General features: G+C 39.5%; 1 protein-coding gene across 1 annotated transcript; it reads right to left on the reverse strand.

Annotated features, from left to right (window-relative positions):
* Nucleotides 1-580: 580 nt before the first annotated feature.
* Nucleotides 581-7,251, reverse strand: LOC124276769 (neurogenic protein mastermind-like). Its single transcript, XM_046712424.1, has 3 exons — nucleotides 7,143-7,251; nucleotides 4,679-4,732; nucleotides 581-1,401 (listed from the first exon to the last, which is right to left on the reverse strand). The coding sequence occupies exons 1-3, from the start codon at nucleotides 7,249-7,251 to the stop codon at nucleotides 581-583; spliced, it is 984 nt and encodes a 327-aa protein (XP_046568380.1).
* Between the last annotated feature and the right edge of the window lie 12,206 nt (nucleotides 7,252-19,457).

Consider the following 19,457-nt stretch of genomic DNA (forward strand, 5'->3'; position numbering starts at 1 on the left):
ACGAAATCTTCGTAGAAAGAGCATGCAAAAGGCTGAAGCCTTTTTGATACTGACTATTAGAAAGTTTCATAATAACAACACGCAAATCAAGTTTACCACGTTTGATTTATTCTCAAGTCATCATAAACAGCAATGCAACCCTTTACCTCGAAATTAAAAATGGATTCTTTCACCCACAAATAATACACCAGGCATTATGGAAAGACAAGTGGACACATCTCTGTCTTCTGGGATGAGGAATGGAACATGTTCTTGCTCGCAACAGGCAATACTGAAATTTGCGCTGGAGCTGAATTTGAACAACATTTTTGTCCGGATACATATGGTTGTATACTGGAGTGGTGGGGAACGTTCGAAGGATGTTACACTTCTTTGATATGATAGATGGGATGAATGTTTCGTCTTGTTTCATTACAGACATCATGTATACTGATACTGAGCTAAAAAGTACACTGTTTCAAAACTGCAAGGCACAGCCAATAGAACAAAACTTCATTTAAGCATTTCGCTTAAATCAGATTGGTCATGTTGTGACTGAATTTACTAATTGGAATGCATGTTTTGTTTTTAGGCATACATTCTAATTCAATATTGTTGACATAAGGAATGGATCTGTCATCCAGCTCATTCCTTGACGATTGCCACCTCTACTACTTCCCATTCCAGATCCCATTCCGGTTCCCATTCCCATTCCAGATGCCATTCCGGTTCCCATTCCCATTCCGGATCCCATTCCGGATCCCATTCCCCTACGACGGTTTGGGTTAAACCGGTTCATCATCCACATGGTTTCTGAGTTGATGTCGAGCATGCCTGGAGGAAAACCGAACATGTTCATCAGCTGGAAATCCATGTATTGATCCATGTTTCCATTAAAGAGGAACATGTTTGCTAAATTGTTCATTGGGTTTGCTTGACCCATTTGGTTTCCTTGACCGAATCGATTTCCTTGCTGACCCCATTGGTTTTGTGGTGTCGCCCATTGGTTTTGTGGTGGTCCCCATTGGTTTTGTGGTGGCCCCCATTGGTTTTGTGGTGGTCCCCATTGGTTTTGTGGTGGGCCCCATTGGTTTTGTGGTGGCCCCCATTGGTTTTGTGGTGGACCCCACTGGCTCTGTTGTGGGCCAAATCCGTTGGGAGACTGCCCACCCATAGGGTTGTTGGGCATTTGGTTCGATTGCATAGGATATGGCGGTTGCTGTCCGAAATTCATTGAATTAGGATACGGCATGTTTGTCTGTTGTTGCTGCTGCTGTTGTTGTTGTTGCTGCTGTGGTGGTGCTGCAAAATTTTGTTGAGGAGCGTTTGTTGATTGAACAGCATTTGCTGCAGGTGCTCCGGTATTGGTGCCTTGCTGGGTGGCTTGGGTGTTGGCATTGATAGGGTAAGGTTGTCCAAATCCTGTAAATGGAGGCATCAAACGTGTTATGGTGATCGGGGCTTAATGATGCGATGAACGGCGGGTATATGATTGTAATTACCTAAAATACCTTCCGATAAACAGCTGATGCTAAAACGGGTACAACACGTGATCAATATTCGATATCACTATTATTTTAAAAATCTGTTTAAAATATAATTGGATGTGGATGCCTGACCTACAGATGGATAACTCTTCAGAATTCACCAATCAAGAGATACGGATTATAGTGTCCCGAGTGTTAAGGAAGGTGTAAGTCCCTCATCCTCGTCTCGTTCACAAGGGAAAGGGTGATTCAACGTTCTTGATTTGTAACATTACGAACAATGGTTGACTTCACATAGTATTATCCTCAAAATGACATCGATGTGTCGTCATATAACCTGACCAATCAGCGTTGAGAATTAAGGACACATGTGCTAAACATGTGAAAGTTATTCTGTTGTAAGTCCCCACCTGGTGAGAGGTTGGCTGCAAAGCACAACACTACACACAGTGTTGACAGCATGGTCTTCATTGTAGCTGTAGGCCCTTTCTGTCAAATGAACACTGAAAAGTCAAAATAATTATCATTTACAATCAATAAAAGATATACTCAACAAAGGACACTGATATATAAACATAATAAAACGTTCAAATGATCTCAAATAATATTACTGTTGCCGTTCCTTAACGCAAGTGTGATATGAACAAAAGATGCAGTCGGAAAGATGCATTTAAAAGGTGAAATGTCAAGGTTATTCAGATTTCATGATTCTTATGTTTCGTAGTAAATCAAACTACTTACACGTGTACGAGTACACAAAAACATAGATTCAGTGACACAGTTACATAAGTTATTTGAATTTATTACAAATTTTGAAAGAACATATTTGAAAACATATACATTTTTTTCAAAATGCCTCCTAAAATTGTTAGCTGGTAACAAATACTTCGCCAGATCTCAAAAGACTGTACAATGTTGAAAGGATTTGACATTGAGCCAGTAAGTTTGTGAACAATCCTAGTAATATTTATTTGAAATTCAATACTAATCACTTCACTGCAAGAATTTGTTTGAAACCTAATACCAGCCAATTCGTTGCAAAAATAGTAAGCTTTAGTATTTCTTTTCTTTCCTACACGCGGCTTTGCATAGGTAACCTGAGATATGCCTTTACTCTGACCAATGATGCATAACACTATTCGTAATTAGTTATCAAAATTCCATCTTTCATCGAAACAAGCTAAAGTTCCGGTAGCTAGTAGATCATTTCTGTGGACACAAGCTAAATACTTGGCACCCAATAGATCATATCTGTGGACACAAGCTAAATTCTCGGCACCCAATAGATCATTTTTGTGGACACAAGCTAAATTCTCGGCACCCAATAGATCATTTTTGTGGACACAAGCTAAATTCTCGGCACCCAATAAATCACCTCTGTGGACACAAGCTAGATTCCCGATATCCAATAGATCATTTCTGTGGACAGAAGGTAAATTCTCGGCACCCAGGAGATCATTTCTGTGTACATAAGCTCAATTCTCGGCATCCAATAGACCATTTCTGTGGACATGAGCTCAATTCTCGGCACCCAATAGATACTTTCTGTGGACACAAGCTCAATTCTCGGCACCCAACAGATCATTTCTATAGACAAATGCTACATTCTCGGCACCCAACAAATCATTTCTATAGACAAAAGCTACATTCTCGGCACCCAATAAATCATTTCTGTAGACAAAAGCTAAATTCTCGGCACCCAACAAATCATTTCTATAGACAAAAGCTAAATTCTCGGCACCCAACAGATCACTTCTATAGACAAAAGCTAAATTCTCGGCACCCAGTAGATCACTGCTCTGGACATAAGCTAAATTCACGGCACCAAATAAATCACTTCTGTGGAATCGAAATAGATGTCAGACACTCGATTAATCGCTTCTGTGGACACAAGCTAAATTCTCGGCACCAAATAAATCATTTCTATAAAGAAAAGCTAAATTCTCGGCACCTAAAACATCCTTTCTGTGTGCACAAGCTAAATTCTCGACACCCAACAAATCATTTCTTAACTTTTGTGGAAACAAGCTACATTCCTGACATCCAATACATCACTTCTGTGGAATCCAAACACATTTCAGGGACTCAATACATCACTTTTGTGGAAACGAAATAGATTCGTGGTACTAGAATTCGATTTCATAATAATACCAAGATATCGCTTCCTTGGAAACCCGATAGATTCCCATTACCCAAGAGATCGCTTCGTTGGAAACAAGCTGGATTCCTGCTACAGAGTAGATCACATCCATCGAATAGATCACTTCAGTGGAAAATGTTATCTTCCCGGTTTTCAACAGATTGCTTCAATGGAAACATAATAGTTCCAGGTATACAAAAGGAACATACAGCACAATCTGTCATTATATACTATCACAAGCGTTCTCTAGGCCAGGTAATACGCGGTAGAAAGATACATATTGTGTAACACTTGTCCACACATTCCGTGACCAATACGTGTTGGGGTTTGTTTTGTTGGGTGTAGTTTTGTAAAACTGAGGAAACAAGCCTGGGGAAACACTCCACCATATTGTAAAGGTTGTGTCCCCTGCGGATCCTGTGATCGCTCTTATTGTGATCATTGGTTTCTGAACTTCAATGGGAGTAAAACCACTGAAAAAGCTAATTCAAGTCATTTTAACATGAAAGATAACAGCTATTTTCATAGTCCACTACTCATTCATCCCTATCATAATAGATCTTACAATATAATGTTTAACTGAAAAGATAATCTAAACTTGATACTATTACTACATATCAGAAAGAACTATCTGATAAAAGCAGGGTTTAGTTTAAATGGAAGAACTCATTCAAAATGTATTACTCTGACTTATCTTTTGTGCGTTCAACAAAACACATTCAGCAGGGTTACCCCTTACCTGTATTAATCAGGGGAAATAAGATCATAATTCAATCTATATGCAAGAAGCCTTAGAGCACGATTAACTTGATTTATTTAGAAAAAAATGATATGATTGTAACCATGATGTGAATTATAAAAAAGTGATTTTTTAAAATTTGGTTTGGTGTCGGTCCATACTCAATGTTTATGTCATACACTTCTCGGTCCTTTACAAGTTTATCAAACTGCGCAAATACATTGTTTTATTTTTTTTAAATAACCATTTCCAACTCCTGTGAATCTTGTATATATTTTTCCTTTCCAACAAGACAATACTTTAAAAAATCCCAGGAATAAAGAACTGGCTTACCTGGAGGTAGACACTTCCCTTCTATACCAGGTAGATCCCGCACCCTGCAGTAACCTGTTGTGAGGCAAACAGCCTTATTTATACTGACACCATTAGAGACGCGCAGTAAAACAACGTAACTTGGTGTCAGGAACAACCCCCATTATGTTCTCCTGACGAAGGGGCACGTCCATCAACGTTGTTGATGCTTGTGACGGATAGCTGACATGAGTCGAGGAAACAGCTGCACGTGGTGGGTTAATGGACGAATAAAAGAATGATTTATCACACAGTGTGGAACATTCTCAGCACAAATTGTCCAAGATGGTTTATATCTGTATGTTGGTGAAGTGTTTCAGTAACTGCTTTCATAGCATTAACGTTTGAAGTATTGTAACGTTCACTACAACTTCAACAACGTCAGAGGCATTGTAACGTCGGCCACAAATTCAGCAACGTCAGCACAATTGGGCTCATAATCAAGTGCCTCAGACGCTTTTGCTGGACTACAGGATCCGCACAGAAGCCAGGTTAATTAGGTGTCACAACGGCCTCTTCTAAGACTTTCTGCCTAGAATGCACATTCTGTAAATACGAGAGAAACATTTATTTTCATAACCATATGAGTCAACTGCAAAACTCCAATAACCTAACACTATATGTATATCAATAACCTAAGAAGATATGCATACCACAAACATGACAAGTAATATACAATAACCGAAAACTAAATGTATATCAATAACCTAACCAAATGTGTTTCGATAATCTAACAAGATGTATGTCAATAACCTAACCAGATGTTTGTCAAAAACCTAACCAGATGCGTGTCAGTAACCTAGCAAGATATATGTTAATACCCTAACCAGATGCATGTCAATAACTGAACAATATGTATAGCACCCTAACAAGATATATGTCAATACCCTAACCAGATGCATGTCAATAACTTAACAATATGTATAGCACCCTAACAAGATGTTTGTCAATAACCTAACCAGATGCGTGTCAATAACCTAGCAAAATTTATTTCAATAACCTTACCAGATGTATGTCAATAACCTAACAAGGTGTATGTCAATGGTGTAACAAGATGTGTGTCAATAACCTAACAAAATGTATATCAATAACCTAACAAGATGCGTGTCAATAACCTAACAAGATGTGTGTCAATAACTTAACAAGACGTGTGTCAATAACCTTACAAGATCTCATTGATTTCAACAAAATAGTAAACGTTCGAGGCCTTCACTTTGGAATTTTAGACCCATTTTATTGATAAAACTGACATAACGCTCTAAGTCGTCGTAAGACAAAACTCTCTCACTCACTCACTCACTCTCTCACTCTCTCACTCACGACATTCACATCTATCAAAAGTATCAACATTTGAGCGTAATATTTTGTCACATGACTCGTATTATGTATAGACAGGCGTGACAAACCACTCCTAAAAACCTGATATCACTTATTGGGATGGATATTGGTGACCAAGCAGGGCATATGTCAGCCATAATGGTTGCGATGGCAACATCTGTTGCCTAGGGATCCAAGCTAGTGTTGACAGAGACGTGTATCCAATTACTGAAGTCAATTGATGTATGGAATAAATGTCATTACATTGAATGCATACGTATTTTCCCATAGTTCTATAGAAGAACGCTACAAAACCATATCCATAATTGTAAGATATATCTGCTAAAAGTCGAGTTGATTGTACAAATCCGTCTATAATCATAAGCATGTGTTTATGAATCACTATCAAATAGAGGTGATACCGGTGTTCGCGAAAAAGTGAGTTTAACCTGCCAAATCCCTGTTCCCGTCACAAACACAGGCCAAGCCAAGTCATGTATGCCATCTGACAAAAATGAGAACACATGATGCAAGTCAATTAGGGAGCTGCCTTGTGGTCATTTTGGGTCACTGGTGCGTCACATTTAGAAATACCATCCACATGTCCATCATAAAACGTTTTAAAACGTGTTTTGAAATGAGAAAAACACGTTATTTTAACACTATTCCTACAACATAATGGCAGGGGCGTCAAGAGTCGACTTCACACATTGCACATGGTGCTGGGATTCGAACCCGGGGCTTCGGCGTGACGAGTCAACGCTTGAACATCTAAACCACAGCACGGTCCAAAATACCAGTGGAGACGAGTTCGGGAGTGAAGTACACTTTATCTGACTGGCAAAGTCAAAGGTCTGACTGACTGAGTTTAGTTTAGTTTTACGCCACTTTTAGCAATATTCCAGCAATATCACGGCGGGGGACACCAGAAATGGGCTTCACACATTGTGCCCATGTGGGGAATCGAACCCGGGTCTTCGGCGTGACGAGCCAACGCTTTAACAACTAGGCTACCCCACCGCCCCCGGCAAAGTCAAAGGTACAGAACAGCCTAGTCAACATGCGAACACTACCAATATGAACCGGACCTAATTACCACAGGTCATGGACCTAGATCAGGATGACCTACTGTCTTGCCCCGCTGCCAAGGCCCCAGGCAAACACCTACAGCGGCCATTGACAGGTTGTATGAAGTATAGCGGGTAGTCGTGACTAGCAGGTGTGGTGTTTTTCGTCATAACGAAATTATGTCCACAGGATGGACAATCAATCAAAACAAAAACAAGTCGTCATTAATTAACATTTAATAATCGGATATGATAGTCACAGGTTATTAAGGTACACCATTAATTGTTATACGCCCATCGCTGGTTTGTAGATAAACTGACGGTAACAAGAAAGTTAACCATGTTTGATGGTGATGAATGTGGTACGTGTTGTGTATCAGTGCAAACGGCCTTAGCGATAGCTGCATGAATAAATTTGTATTCATATTATTTATCGTTATTACGTTTGTTTGTTTGGTTGGGTTTTGGGGGGTTTTTTTTGGTTTTTTTGGTTTTTCCACAAACACTTCCACAGTGACGTTATATGTTCTTAAAATTAACCAGCACGTTTTAAGACATTACATGTACATATATGCACAGTATATGGCTTTAGAGATGCAATAAAAACACAATTTTTGACAAGGTACAGGAGTACAGACAGTTGAAGACACCAACCCCAATTCCGCACCAAATGTCACCTACTTGAAAACATCTCTTCCCGCATTCAGCATAAGTCATCTTGTCAAATAAGAGAGCAGTAGATATTACAAAAGGTTATCAGTTTTAATTACTGGGTGGGTGTACTATTAAAAACATAAATCTTACACAAAATCTTCCAATCACAGCTGCCACATGCCTCCATCAGAACTGAAGTGTACTTACGATACTCGCTCAGGGAACAACAGATTATTACTTTTTTAGTAGTGTAGTAGAACTTACAACTGCTCGTGATACGTCCGTGAATAACACGTAGAGGTGCTGTGCTAGTCACAGTGATCCCACCCCCAACATTACCGAGTCACCCACAAAACAATCGTTTTAGCGTTAACACCATTAAACGTTCATTCTCTCAACGTCACATACTGGTGGCTTTCAAGAAAGTCCAAATTAAACCTTGATCCATCCAAAAACATAACGTTTGTCCAAAGACGAATGGTTCATCGCTGCTGCTCTTGACACCAACGACGTCTTGCAGTAATGTGACAGTTCGTCAATCGTGGGATAACACGTGGTGCATGCAGGTTCCATCTGTGTAGCCGATACGAATTGTCTGGCCCCTTACTCTAACACCAGTAACTCTATACAGCTCATCTCCATTTTGAGAGGCACTTTGACCATGGTTTGAAAACACAGTCGTTCTGATGAAATGGTCTTGTGCGCCAGCTGTCGCCTTTGTTCGACCAAGTCGACGTCTGGCATCCACTTTATTTATATGTCGAAATCGTGATTGTAATCCGTTATTTACTGACTGTGTATTTTTACGAGTTCGTGCCACAATTCTCTGTCTCGTTTAACCTCCATTAATACCAATAGTGCGTACACCATGACGTGACAGCCAAAATACGTGTAACTGTATATAAAACAACATCACAACATATTTCAATCTCTGAAATGTAAAGCAACGGGCTGATACGTTTCAATGTAAATTCCTACTTTTTACCCCTACCATATATATGCATGTCGACGTGTGTAGCGACCAGAACTGGGATACGACATCCACAACCAGGAACATTAATTGGTCGCTCACTTATTTTTAAGCTAGTAGAGTAATTACAGTAAAGTGTATGAAAATGAATTCTATCTCGTTTCAGTTTCACGTTTCTACATTTTCTGCGCTGCTATATTTAGCTATTATGGCGGACATCGACTATGGAGCGCTGCCATTGGCATTTTTTGCGATCAGTAGTTAAAATAAAGGACACGAGTTGTGCAGCTGATTTTGATCTTAATAATTGTTTGTCGATTAAATACATAGTTGACAGTAAGACGTATAATTCTCCATATTAGTTATCCCAGTTCTGGTCGCAACAGACGTGTGCACATCATGAAAAACGCTTGCTGAATTTCATAACACGTTGTGAGGGGAATAATTATTTTCTAAACCCATATACAATCATCATTCCCAAATTATATCACCCTAAATTCAAACAACCCTTTTTGTTTTTCATGTATGTAATGATTGGGTAATTTAATTAATAAAATAGACAATATAAATATATTGTAAGTCGTTTTCAGTGATCGTTTGATGTATTTCGTCACAATTAAAATAATTCAAAGCACAGTCTGGACTTTTAGTTAATTGTGTGATGTTCACGTCACCACCACCATCACCTTCACCTTGTTAATTCTGTTGATCCCTGGATTGTCTGATCCAGACTCGATTATTTACAGACCGCCACCATATAGCTGGAATACTGCTGAGTGCGGCGTAAAACTCAACTCACTCACTCACTCTTCTTCTTCATCGGTGCTACAAAATTATTTCAATATTCATAACATATTCATATATACGCATTGCAGGATTCCGAACACATCGTGAGCGTGTGCTTATGAATCACTATCCTTTAGTGATGACACCAGATGATTCTGCTATATACGTCATCAACATCATAATTAGTGATGCAGATAATGGACATTTGAAGAAACTGTCGACTGCAGAAAGCTTTTGTCCGTCGGATATGGTCTATGTGCATATGAACTCTCATATAATAATAGTAATAGTACTTCCATTGGTATAGCGCTTTTCGACACATCAATGCAAGCTCAAAGCGCTTTAGCAAAGAAAGTCCAGAGTCAGAGATAGTTGTTGAACAGATAGGTCTTCAGGGGGGCTTTGAATGATGGAAGAGAGTCAGAGTTTTTTAAAGAGTCAGGGAGCTGATTCCATTTGACAGCTGTCACACTGAAAGATATGCCTCCGAATGTTTTCAGCTGAAATCTGGGAATGTCAAGGAGATGCTTGAACTGGACTGGAGACATCTAGCTGGCTGGTACTGTGTCAGGAGTTCACACAGATACTCAGGAGCAGTGCACGAGCACAGGTGAGCAACCAGTGCAGCGATCTTAAGATGTTGCTTATGTCAGCGGGATGCATGAACGCCGGTTCCCAAAATAGCTACATATAGATGCGGAAGATGCTCCTTAAAAACAGTTTGTCAGCCTCGTGTAATATCAGTAACATCTGTGTATTAATGGTTGTAGAACCTATCGTAAAATAGGGGCAGCTTGCAGTGACGTGGTGCTGTAGAAACCATATTTTAACAGCAAGTAAAGTTCAAAGATTTTTAATCGGTATGTCTTTGACGTTTCCAATTTGACATATCAGTGACCAAAATGATGTCACTGTATTGACAGCTGAGGATAATGGTTGAGTTACCTTTGTATGTGTTCGCGAGGGCCGACAGAATACGTTTATTATCATTATGAAAATGATTTTGTCACTTTAATGTATTTATACGCCTGTAAAACAAGAAACGTGCATATTTCCCCATACCAGTTCGTATGTTCAGAGTGTTGGTACTGTATGATTGATTGAGTGAGTTTAATTTTACGCCGCACCCAGCAATATTTCAGCTATATTGCGGCGGTCTGTAAATAATCGAGTCTGGACCAGACAATCCAGTGATCAACAGCATGAGCATCGATCTACGCAATTGGGATACAATGACACGAGTCAACTAAGTCAGTGAGTCTGACTGCACGATTCCCTTAGTCGCCGCTTACGACAAGCATTGGTTGCTGAAGATCAATTCTAACTTGGATCTTCACGAATCTGGTTATGCATGAAACTATTTCTCTTTATGTGTCGTGTAAAGAGGCAAGCTTCCACATGGCGACCGCCCCTGATCTGCCATGCTGGCGCCTTGACATGACATAGTAGGTCGTTGATGTTCCATGTTGCTCGTGAACTGATCCGTTGAGCGGACACATAAAAGGGACATATCTGGGGCTTGCCTGGTTCCTCGACATACATCTTCACCATTCTGACTGGGCATAAATAACACACCTGTCTTAACTATGGTCCTGTTGAAGTATGAAGAAGTGGGTAAATGTGGCCTAATATTGGGCGATGGCATGATTTTGTTTTGTGACCCTGCCTCGTTCGTCCTCTATGTGTGTGATTGCTCGCGCACGTGCTTGTCTGTATGAGAGAGTCTCTCTCTCTCTCTCTCTCTCTCTCTCTCTCTCTCTCTCTCTCTCTCTCTCTCTCTCTCTCTCTCTCTCTCTACCCGCCATCAACTGAATCTTCTCGAGTGTTGTTAATACGGAGCTTCGAAAACGGAGGCATTTAATAATAATAATAATAATGCATTTATAACGCGCCTGCTTTCCAGCTAACAGCTGTTCAACGGCGCTAAACAACTCTAGGGTAGAGAGACTCCAGAGAAAAGGAAGGTTTTTAAGCGAGTTCGGAAGGAAGAGACGTTGTCGATGCAACGGAGTTTGAGGGGAAGAAGGCTGAGAAGGCGTCGCTGCCCATTCTGGTTTTGGTCACAGGAATACGCAACAAACGACTTCTTTCAGATCTGAGAGATCTTAAAGGTTGATACTCGTTGACAAGTTATTTCCTGTAGATGGGAAAGTCATCCTCGTATAAAGATCTGTGTGTTAGTAAGAGAATCTTGAATCTTATCCGTTGTTGGATTGGTAACCAGTGCAGTTGCTGAAGTACGGGCGTTATGTGGTCTTTTGGTTTAGTTGTGGTGATGATTCTGGCTGCACGGTTCTGAACTAGTTGGAGTCTATGAATATTGCCAGATCCGTTGATGAGGGAATTGCAATAATCAAGTCTCGAGACAACGTAGGAGTGGACTAGGAGCTTAGTTGTCTCGGTGTCTAGGAATCTCCGTATCTTGCCGATGTTGTGTAGATGGATGTTAGCAGCTCTACAGGTGTTCAGCACTTGCTGGTTAGATGACATGGTGTTCATGAACATCACTCCTAGGTTCTTGACTTTGTCACTTGGATCAAGAGCATCCCCAACTACAAGGGGACAACTTGGGACCTTGTTCAGTTGCTGTTTGGTACCGATGACCATGTACTCGGTCTTGTCATTCAACTTTAAAAAGTTGCTAGACATCCATTTGCAAATGTCCTGAATACATCTAGTCATCTTGTCCTGGGATCCTGCAACTGCGGTTGGTTTCACACTCATCTACAACTGGTTATCATCAGCGTATCTATGAAACTGCAGGCCGTGCTTCCTGATGATGTTCCCTAGTGGAGAGATGTAGACAGAGAAGAGCACTGGTCCAAGCACTGATCCCTGGGGCACGCCAAATTTGAGAGGGTGTGTCTTCGAGTAGGCCTCAGCCACTTTTACCTGCATTACCCGACCTGACAGGTAAGATCTGAACCACCCGCAAGCAGTTTCGCAAATGCCGAAGGTGTGCTGTAGTCTTGAGAGGAGCGTTTCGTGGTCCACCGTGTCAAATGCTGCTGACAGGTCGAGTAGAACCAGCAACACCACTTCCTGTTTGTCAATGCTGCGAAGGATGTCATTCTGCACTCGCACGAGAACAGTCTCGGTACTGTGCTTCACGTTGTATGCAGATTGGAACGCTTCATGTAGACTACAGCTAAACAGGTGGGCGTTGAGTTGCTTCAGCACAACTTTATCCAAGATTTTAGATAGGAAGTGAAGATTTGATACAGGGCGGAAGTTCTTCAACACTGTTGGATCAAAGTTTGTTTTTTTCAAGATTTGAGTGATGACAGCTCTCTTGAAACATGACGGGACCTCCCGTTGTTAAGGGATGTTTGATTCAGCGTGGTCATTGCCGCAGAAAGATTTCCAAGACATCCTCGGACAAGCCATTTCACAATGTGGTCTCATGTTACCGGGCGAAAAGCCACGGTTATCGGGAAATGGGCGACCATACATATAATTTTTAATTAATCTTTATATAATATTTTTCTGATTACGTAAAAATGAAAATATAAAAGAAATAGGTAAGAGGATACTATGGCATTTTACAAATGGATTAATTGAATAATATAATAACATACCTTTGGTATTTATCAACAGTTGGATTAGACCTAAAAAAATTAAATGGTGTATTACATAGCAATAATGTTTCACGAGCTGATATTTTCCCTGATAAACGTAGGCTTCTATCTTATTATAAGGTTATGTTTCTCATGTTTTATTTGTTTTCATTATTCTATTTAGTCTAAAGAAAGTGTACTTTACCTGATACAGAGTGCCTTTTGCCCATCGTGAGTGTTTTGTTAAATCATTTCTTTATGTGAATGTGTACCATTCATGAAATAGGTAATGTTAATAATACTTTTATTCAAAGACAAAGGTGCATAAATCATCGTTTTGATTAGAATGTGCACTTCGAGATCATGTCACATGATTGTGACTTCAATTAAATTTTCTTGAGTAATATAGATGTGTACAGTAAATTCTATAACTTTTCAAATTATTTGAAATTCAACATCCTTTGCTGTTTAAAGAAGTTAAAGTATATAAGTAGTATGGGTGTGTCGATGGAGGACATGGTGTAAACTAGTTTCAGTTGAATTTGTAATATATATGAAATGAGAAATCATACATTTATCTGCGTTAACTTTCCTTTGGACAGCAGTTACAATTAAAAGAAAGACTTGTTGAAAGTTTGGGTTTTTTTGTAGTAAGCGTAGGGCTAGTAATTTTGGAAAGGACTAGTGACATACAAAATCCACTAGCCCGGAGGGCCAATTAAAATTTTTAGTGAGTGTCGATCCCTGCTATTTAAAAATATAAATATAAACAGAAGAATGTTCTGGATTTTTCCTTTTTCACTTAGAAAGAAGCTATACAATGCACAATGGTTACTCACATATGCTGTGGTTCCATTTGAATGTAAAGAATATTACCGTGTCGACAGATCTCAATAACTATTCTTTCACAAAATATTCCAATACGTATCGCAATACAGAAGACTTTATCGCAATATATCGCAATACGAAATTTGGGGCAATACACAGCCCTAAAGTAGAGCAATTACTTCGACTGTTGTACACAGTGTACACATATAAGAACCTTTCTGGTGTAATATAAATACCACATTTATTTATGCATGACGTGCTTACGTCAAGACACTGAATACATAATGTTTGTTCTCATTCACCCGTAAGGTTAGAAAATTTGAAGAACTGTAATTCATGTCCATGGACACATATAAGCCTGTTGTGCTGGCTACCAAGTGGGTCTGGGGGCTATTGACATGCTGGACACTGGAAAACTGGACACAGGCAGCTTTCAGTGACCAGTTCGCCCAATATTTAGCAGACATTAGCTCCAGAACATTTACCATCAAACCTAGAACGTTGACGGTCCAGGACCCGTCTAGGTCCGGATCGATTGATCCGAAACCAAACTCTATGAAATCGAAATCGACTGGAACAACTTTGATCAGGCTACTGTAGTTAATCTCCCTGCTGGACGGCCTCAGATCGTCACGTGGCTCACAGACGTCAATGGTGTCCACAAAGTCGTAATTGTCGTTGGCCCCGTGTCATGATTTCACATGAGACCCATTCATTTCATAGACATGGTCGTGTCTGGTAGAAATGAACGTCAATCAAATGTCAAGCTGAGACATCACTACATATTTGTCGGGGGTGGGTATAGTGTGTAGTGGCATCACCATGGCGGACTGAAGTTTCTCCACCTTGTGCAAGGAAGGGGCACTGGACAAAACTATCGGAACAACATGCTGACATCCTTTCTTGTCCCTTCTGCAAGGTGTGTTTCGGGACGATAACGTCTGTGCCATTGTATGAATCTCATTGCTCATCTCAAACATCCAGAAAATGTGGCCAGCAGTACGCCTATACACTGTCTCTACTAGTGAGTGAGTGAAGGAGTATGTTTCTACGACGCTTTCACCAATGTCACGACGGGGGGACACCAGAAATGGGCTTTACAAATTGTACCCAGGTGGGGAATCGAACCCGGGTCTTCGGTGTGACGAGCGAACGCTTTAACCACTAGGCTACTCAACTCACTATCACACAAACACACACAAACACACACACACACACCACCACCACCACCATCATCATCATCACCGTAAACCACCACCGTAAACCACCACTACCACACCATCACCATTTTCCTGATGGTTGGCGGTCTTGTTACATCTCTATACAATTGTACATTCCAGTTCAGTATATATACCTCAACCTTGGGTCCAGGCATACGCCACAAGCAATTTCACTTAAGAATCCTTATAAAAGCGAGGAAACCCATTTCATATGTTTAAGGATGTTAATAGCAGAATCGGCCTTTATGAGTACATGTATATGAAAAAACTATGAACTAGTGTTGATACCAGGTGTTCCCGAAAAGGTAAGTGTGATCTCCCCCTCCGGTATACGCAGGTATCGCGGTGGCTGTCCCTAAAATATCAGAGTCACGGAAGAAAAGCTGGATGGTTTTTTTCACTGCGCTGACTGTTATGTCTCCAATATTCCTGTATCTCGAATCTTTCTGACAGTCAGTTCGTTTATGGAGAAAGAAAACAGAAACGGGCTAGGTGTACATCATTGAAACATCATTTAACATTTTGATAATACCTCACACTTGTCAGTCAGGATATATAACTGAAAAGGAAGAACAAATTTGTTTATAAATAAAGAGAATAGAAAAGGGACGTAAACTACGCCCTCGACACACACCAATATACCAGTCAAACTGATACATGTATTTACAATATAACATTCTTAAAATACCTTTACTTGTCACTCGCGGTTCAACGAAGTCAACAAATATTATATTAAAAGTGTCATGGTCTTGTTGATGATCACTGTGATGATTTCTGCCTGTTTCCATGACGTCCTGTACAGTATCCCGGGCCGTAGTTAACTGTTATGAATTGGGGAGGGGGACCATCCACGTTAAAACAGTGTTATATCAATAGTTTGATGCACAAAATTAATCTGTAAAAAGATTCTAGCTGCCCCCCTGCCCCCCTGGGCTCCCTACGGCCCTGGTATCAGGCCACCTCTTTTTGAAATCAGGTATGCATTTTGTTGAAAATATAGTAATAAGTAAGGATCGTAATTATTTCTTTCTATTAACAGAAGGGCAGTTTGTCATAACATATTCCATGGGTTTCAGGTTAGGTAGCCGTTGTAAATCTAATAATGGTTGGCAGGTCAGACTGGTGTGTAAAGATACGGAGTTTTACAATGTTTTTATGAGTGTTGACAGTTGTGTGATCCTAGATATCACCCCGCGGGAACTACTGGACAGGTCGTGACACAAGCTGAAGGCAGCACGTGTTGCCTGCCTCACTAATGTGTCAGAGAAACGTCAGTATCAATGATAACCAACTCCTATCACAAAATGTCTGGTTCAAAGGACCGGAGATCTGACCATCTTGGATAGGGATTGAGAAAATACAGAAAATGATTCATTTTGTTTCAGATTTTAAGCTCATAAATAGTTTTAAGGACAACCTGTCCTTAATATAAGCAATAGGTGAAGCTGTCCCAGAGATCCTGGTGCATCCTTCACAAGAGCATGCAAAGTCAGTTTTACACATTAAACAGAGCATAGAAACATAATGTACATACAGAATGGGGACTTGTGACATCATATCGTCACTGAAAACAGGGTTATCCATTCATAGAAAAACAAGTCTTACAGAAATAGCTTAAAATAACTGTTCCCCTTCACCAGAAAGGAATAATTCGTCATCCCCGGAAAATTAATTATCTTTCATAACGACACCTGAAGTACGCTGTGTGAAAGGTTGAAAATAACTTTAGTCGTGATGCTGTAATGTTACTAGGTAAGCAGTGCATTCACCTCTTACTTTCTGTATTGTTTTAACAGCTTCATACCAAACGTAATAGCAAGTTATATACCAAACTTTATTGAAACAATCCCAGACAAAAATCGTATGGAAAAACTCCATTCTTTGATCTTCCGGTGTTCGACAGGGTTGTCAATTATCTCCATTTTTGTTTTCCTTTTTCATCAACGATATGGTTCAGTTCTTATCCAGTGATGATCAGCGTTGTATCGATATTGACTTTATAAATTTGTATATCTTGTTATTTGCAGATGACATTGTTATGTTTGATAGCACAGTGAATTGGTTACAAACAAGGATACATAAGCTAACAGACTATTGTATATTATGGCAATTGAAAATAAATATTGATAAAACTAAAGTTATTGTCTTTAGAAAAGGTGGACGACAAAAGAAATATGAAAGGTTCTTTCTAAATAATGATAGTTTAGAAATTGTATCTTCCTACAAATATCTAGGCTTACACCTTACAATGTTCTACTTCATATTTTTTATGGGAAGGTTCTTTCTGTGTTGTTATATGGCTCCAAATATTACAGCTAAATACGAAGATATTCATTAAAAGTAAACATGTATGTAAAGCTTCTTTGATGGGCATTTTCGAAGTTGAGTTGATAAAGAATAATGACAATTATTATGGATATACAACTTCTTTTATTCTGTGGAGGCGACGTTTCGACATAGGTTCTAATGTCGTTGTCAAGCAAGTGATACATGAGTAATATTCTCTCAATTTGTTACTCATGTACCACTTGCTTGACAACGACATTAGAACCTATGTCGAAACATCACCTCCACAGAATAAAAGAAGTTGTATATCCATAATAATTGTCATTATTCTTCATGTATGTAAAGATAATGAAATATTGGTCTAGATTACTAAATCAGCATCATAATTCAATACTTAGGCATTTATGCAGCTGTCAATTTATATTATCAGAAAAGGGGAAAAGAAAGCTGGGCTCTTAAGGTAAAACATGTATTATATCAAAGTGGCTTTGGCTTGAGCACAAAATGTTGAGTCATGATCCAATTTAATTAATAACTTTAAACAGAGATGTATTGATATTGACAGTCAAACATGGATAGAGAATTTACATAAATATTCTAAGTTAAACTATTATCGGAATGTCAAATTATCTATGTCAACCGAGCTGTATTTATCACTTATAAAGGTGAAAGTGTATAGAATTGCATTTTGTCGGTTTAGATGTAATGATTGAAGAAGGTAGAAAACATAATATTTCAGCATTATAAAGGTTGTGTCCTGTATGTATCATACCAAGACAAGAAAACGAGTATCACTTCATGTTTGAATGTTCTTTTTGTGATAGTTTAAGGTCTGAAATATTACCTAGATATATGTCTGAAAATCACTCACAACAGACAATGCATTTACTGTTTAATAATTCTTTTATTATTAACAACCTTGCCAAATACATATTTCTTGGCTTGAAGAAACGTGCTAAATTTCTAGATATTAAATATTAAAATATTCCAAATGTTGTATGCTTCCATTCACTGTACTGGTGCTCAATGCTTGTTTAATATGTCTCACGAGGTTCAGGACAATTGTCCAAACAATTAAAGCAAATGACATCTGATATATTTACTGTGAAATGTTGGAGGTAAGGTGAGGTGAAGTTGGGTTTAACGTCGTGCTGGAGAATATTTCGCTCATATGACGACGTGCATGCGTGTGTATGTGTATGTGCGGCTGTTTGTACTAGCCCAGACTAAAGCTGGTTTTATAGTGCTAGCCCACTGAGATATACCATGCCGCAGTGAAGCATGAATATCCCACTCAGACACATTATACTGACTCCGAGCCGACCAGTCTTTGTTGTACCCATTAATGTCGAGCGCCAGGCATGGACCAACAAATACCATATTTTAACGTCTTTTGGTATGACGCGGTCGGGGATCGAACCCGCGAACTTCCGCTCTGCGGGCGGACGCTCTAACCACTACACCACGGAAGCGGTCTTGAAATGTTGGACATCCTCAGTGATAGCATCTATGTAACAGCTGGGATGTAGCGGGGATAGTGGGGCAAGAAGCAGGGCATCAGCTGAGCTAACTTTCTATATATATATTTCTATTCTTGCATATGAATCGTATTTTCCGCTCGGATTTGCATAGTATGACAAAAGTTATTTGAGTTAGCCAAATCCCTTCCCCCGATTTACCAACCTCAACCAGAAATAAAGGAGACAAGTGCTTCATATTTGATCTATGGATAAGGATTAGGAATGAGGCATCATCTACAGACCGTATGACAAGATGAACGACACAGTATCTCAGGCCCAGCCTTCTGTCTGCACTTGGCGTGTTTTCTAAAGGAGGACCGAGCATGGTCTTTCAAGGCAGCTTTACAGGAACGTGATACGACTCTTGCTCAAAAGTTGTTTTTTATGCATATTTTTTTATTTTTCATACCATTTTTACAATTGCAGGGTAGAGATCAGGTCAGGTTTGGTTATACAGAGCATGTAACAATAATAATACAAAATAAATCAGTCGTTGAACAGGTTGTGACATGGTTTTGTCGCATTTTTATACATATGTAGCTGTAAGCTGTGGAAA

Source organism: Haliotis rubra, unplaced genomic scaffold (assembly GCF_003918875.1).
Source record: "Haliotis rubra isolate DU_JTF1 unplaced genomic scaffold, ASM391887v1 Scf213, whole genome shotgun sequence".
Taxonomy (NCBI): Eukaryota; Metazoa; Mollusca; class Gastropoda; order Lepetellida; family Haliotidae; genus Haliotis; species Haliotis rubra.

What these genes read in the sequence shown, in the direction of transcription:
- LOC124276769 (XM_046712424.1), bottom strand. Translation starts at nt 7,251, where the DNA reads ATGACGAAAAACACCACACCTGCTAGTCACGACTACCCGCTATACTTC. An exon ending in CTTGGCAGCGGGGCAAGACA is followed by an intron (nt 4,733 to 7,142) that starts GTAGGTCATCCT and finishes GCCTCACAACAG; the next exon opens with GTTACTGCAGGGTGCGGGAT. An exon ending in AGGGAAGTGTCTACCTCCAG is followed by an intron (nt 1,402 to 4,678) that starts GTAAGCCAGTTC and finishes CTCCATTTACAG; the next exon opens with GATTTGGACAACCTTACCCT.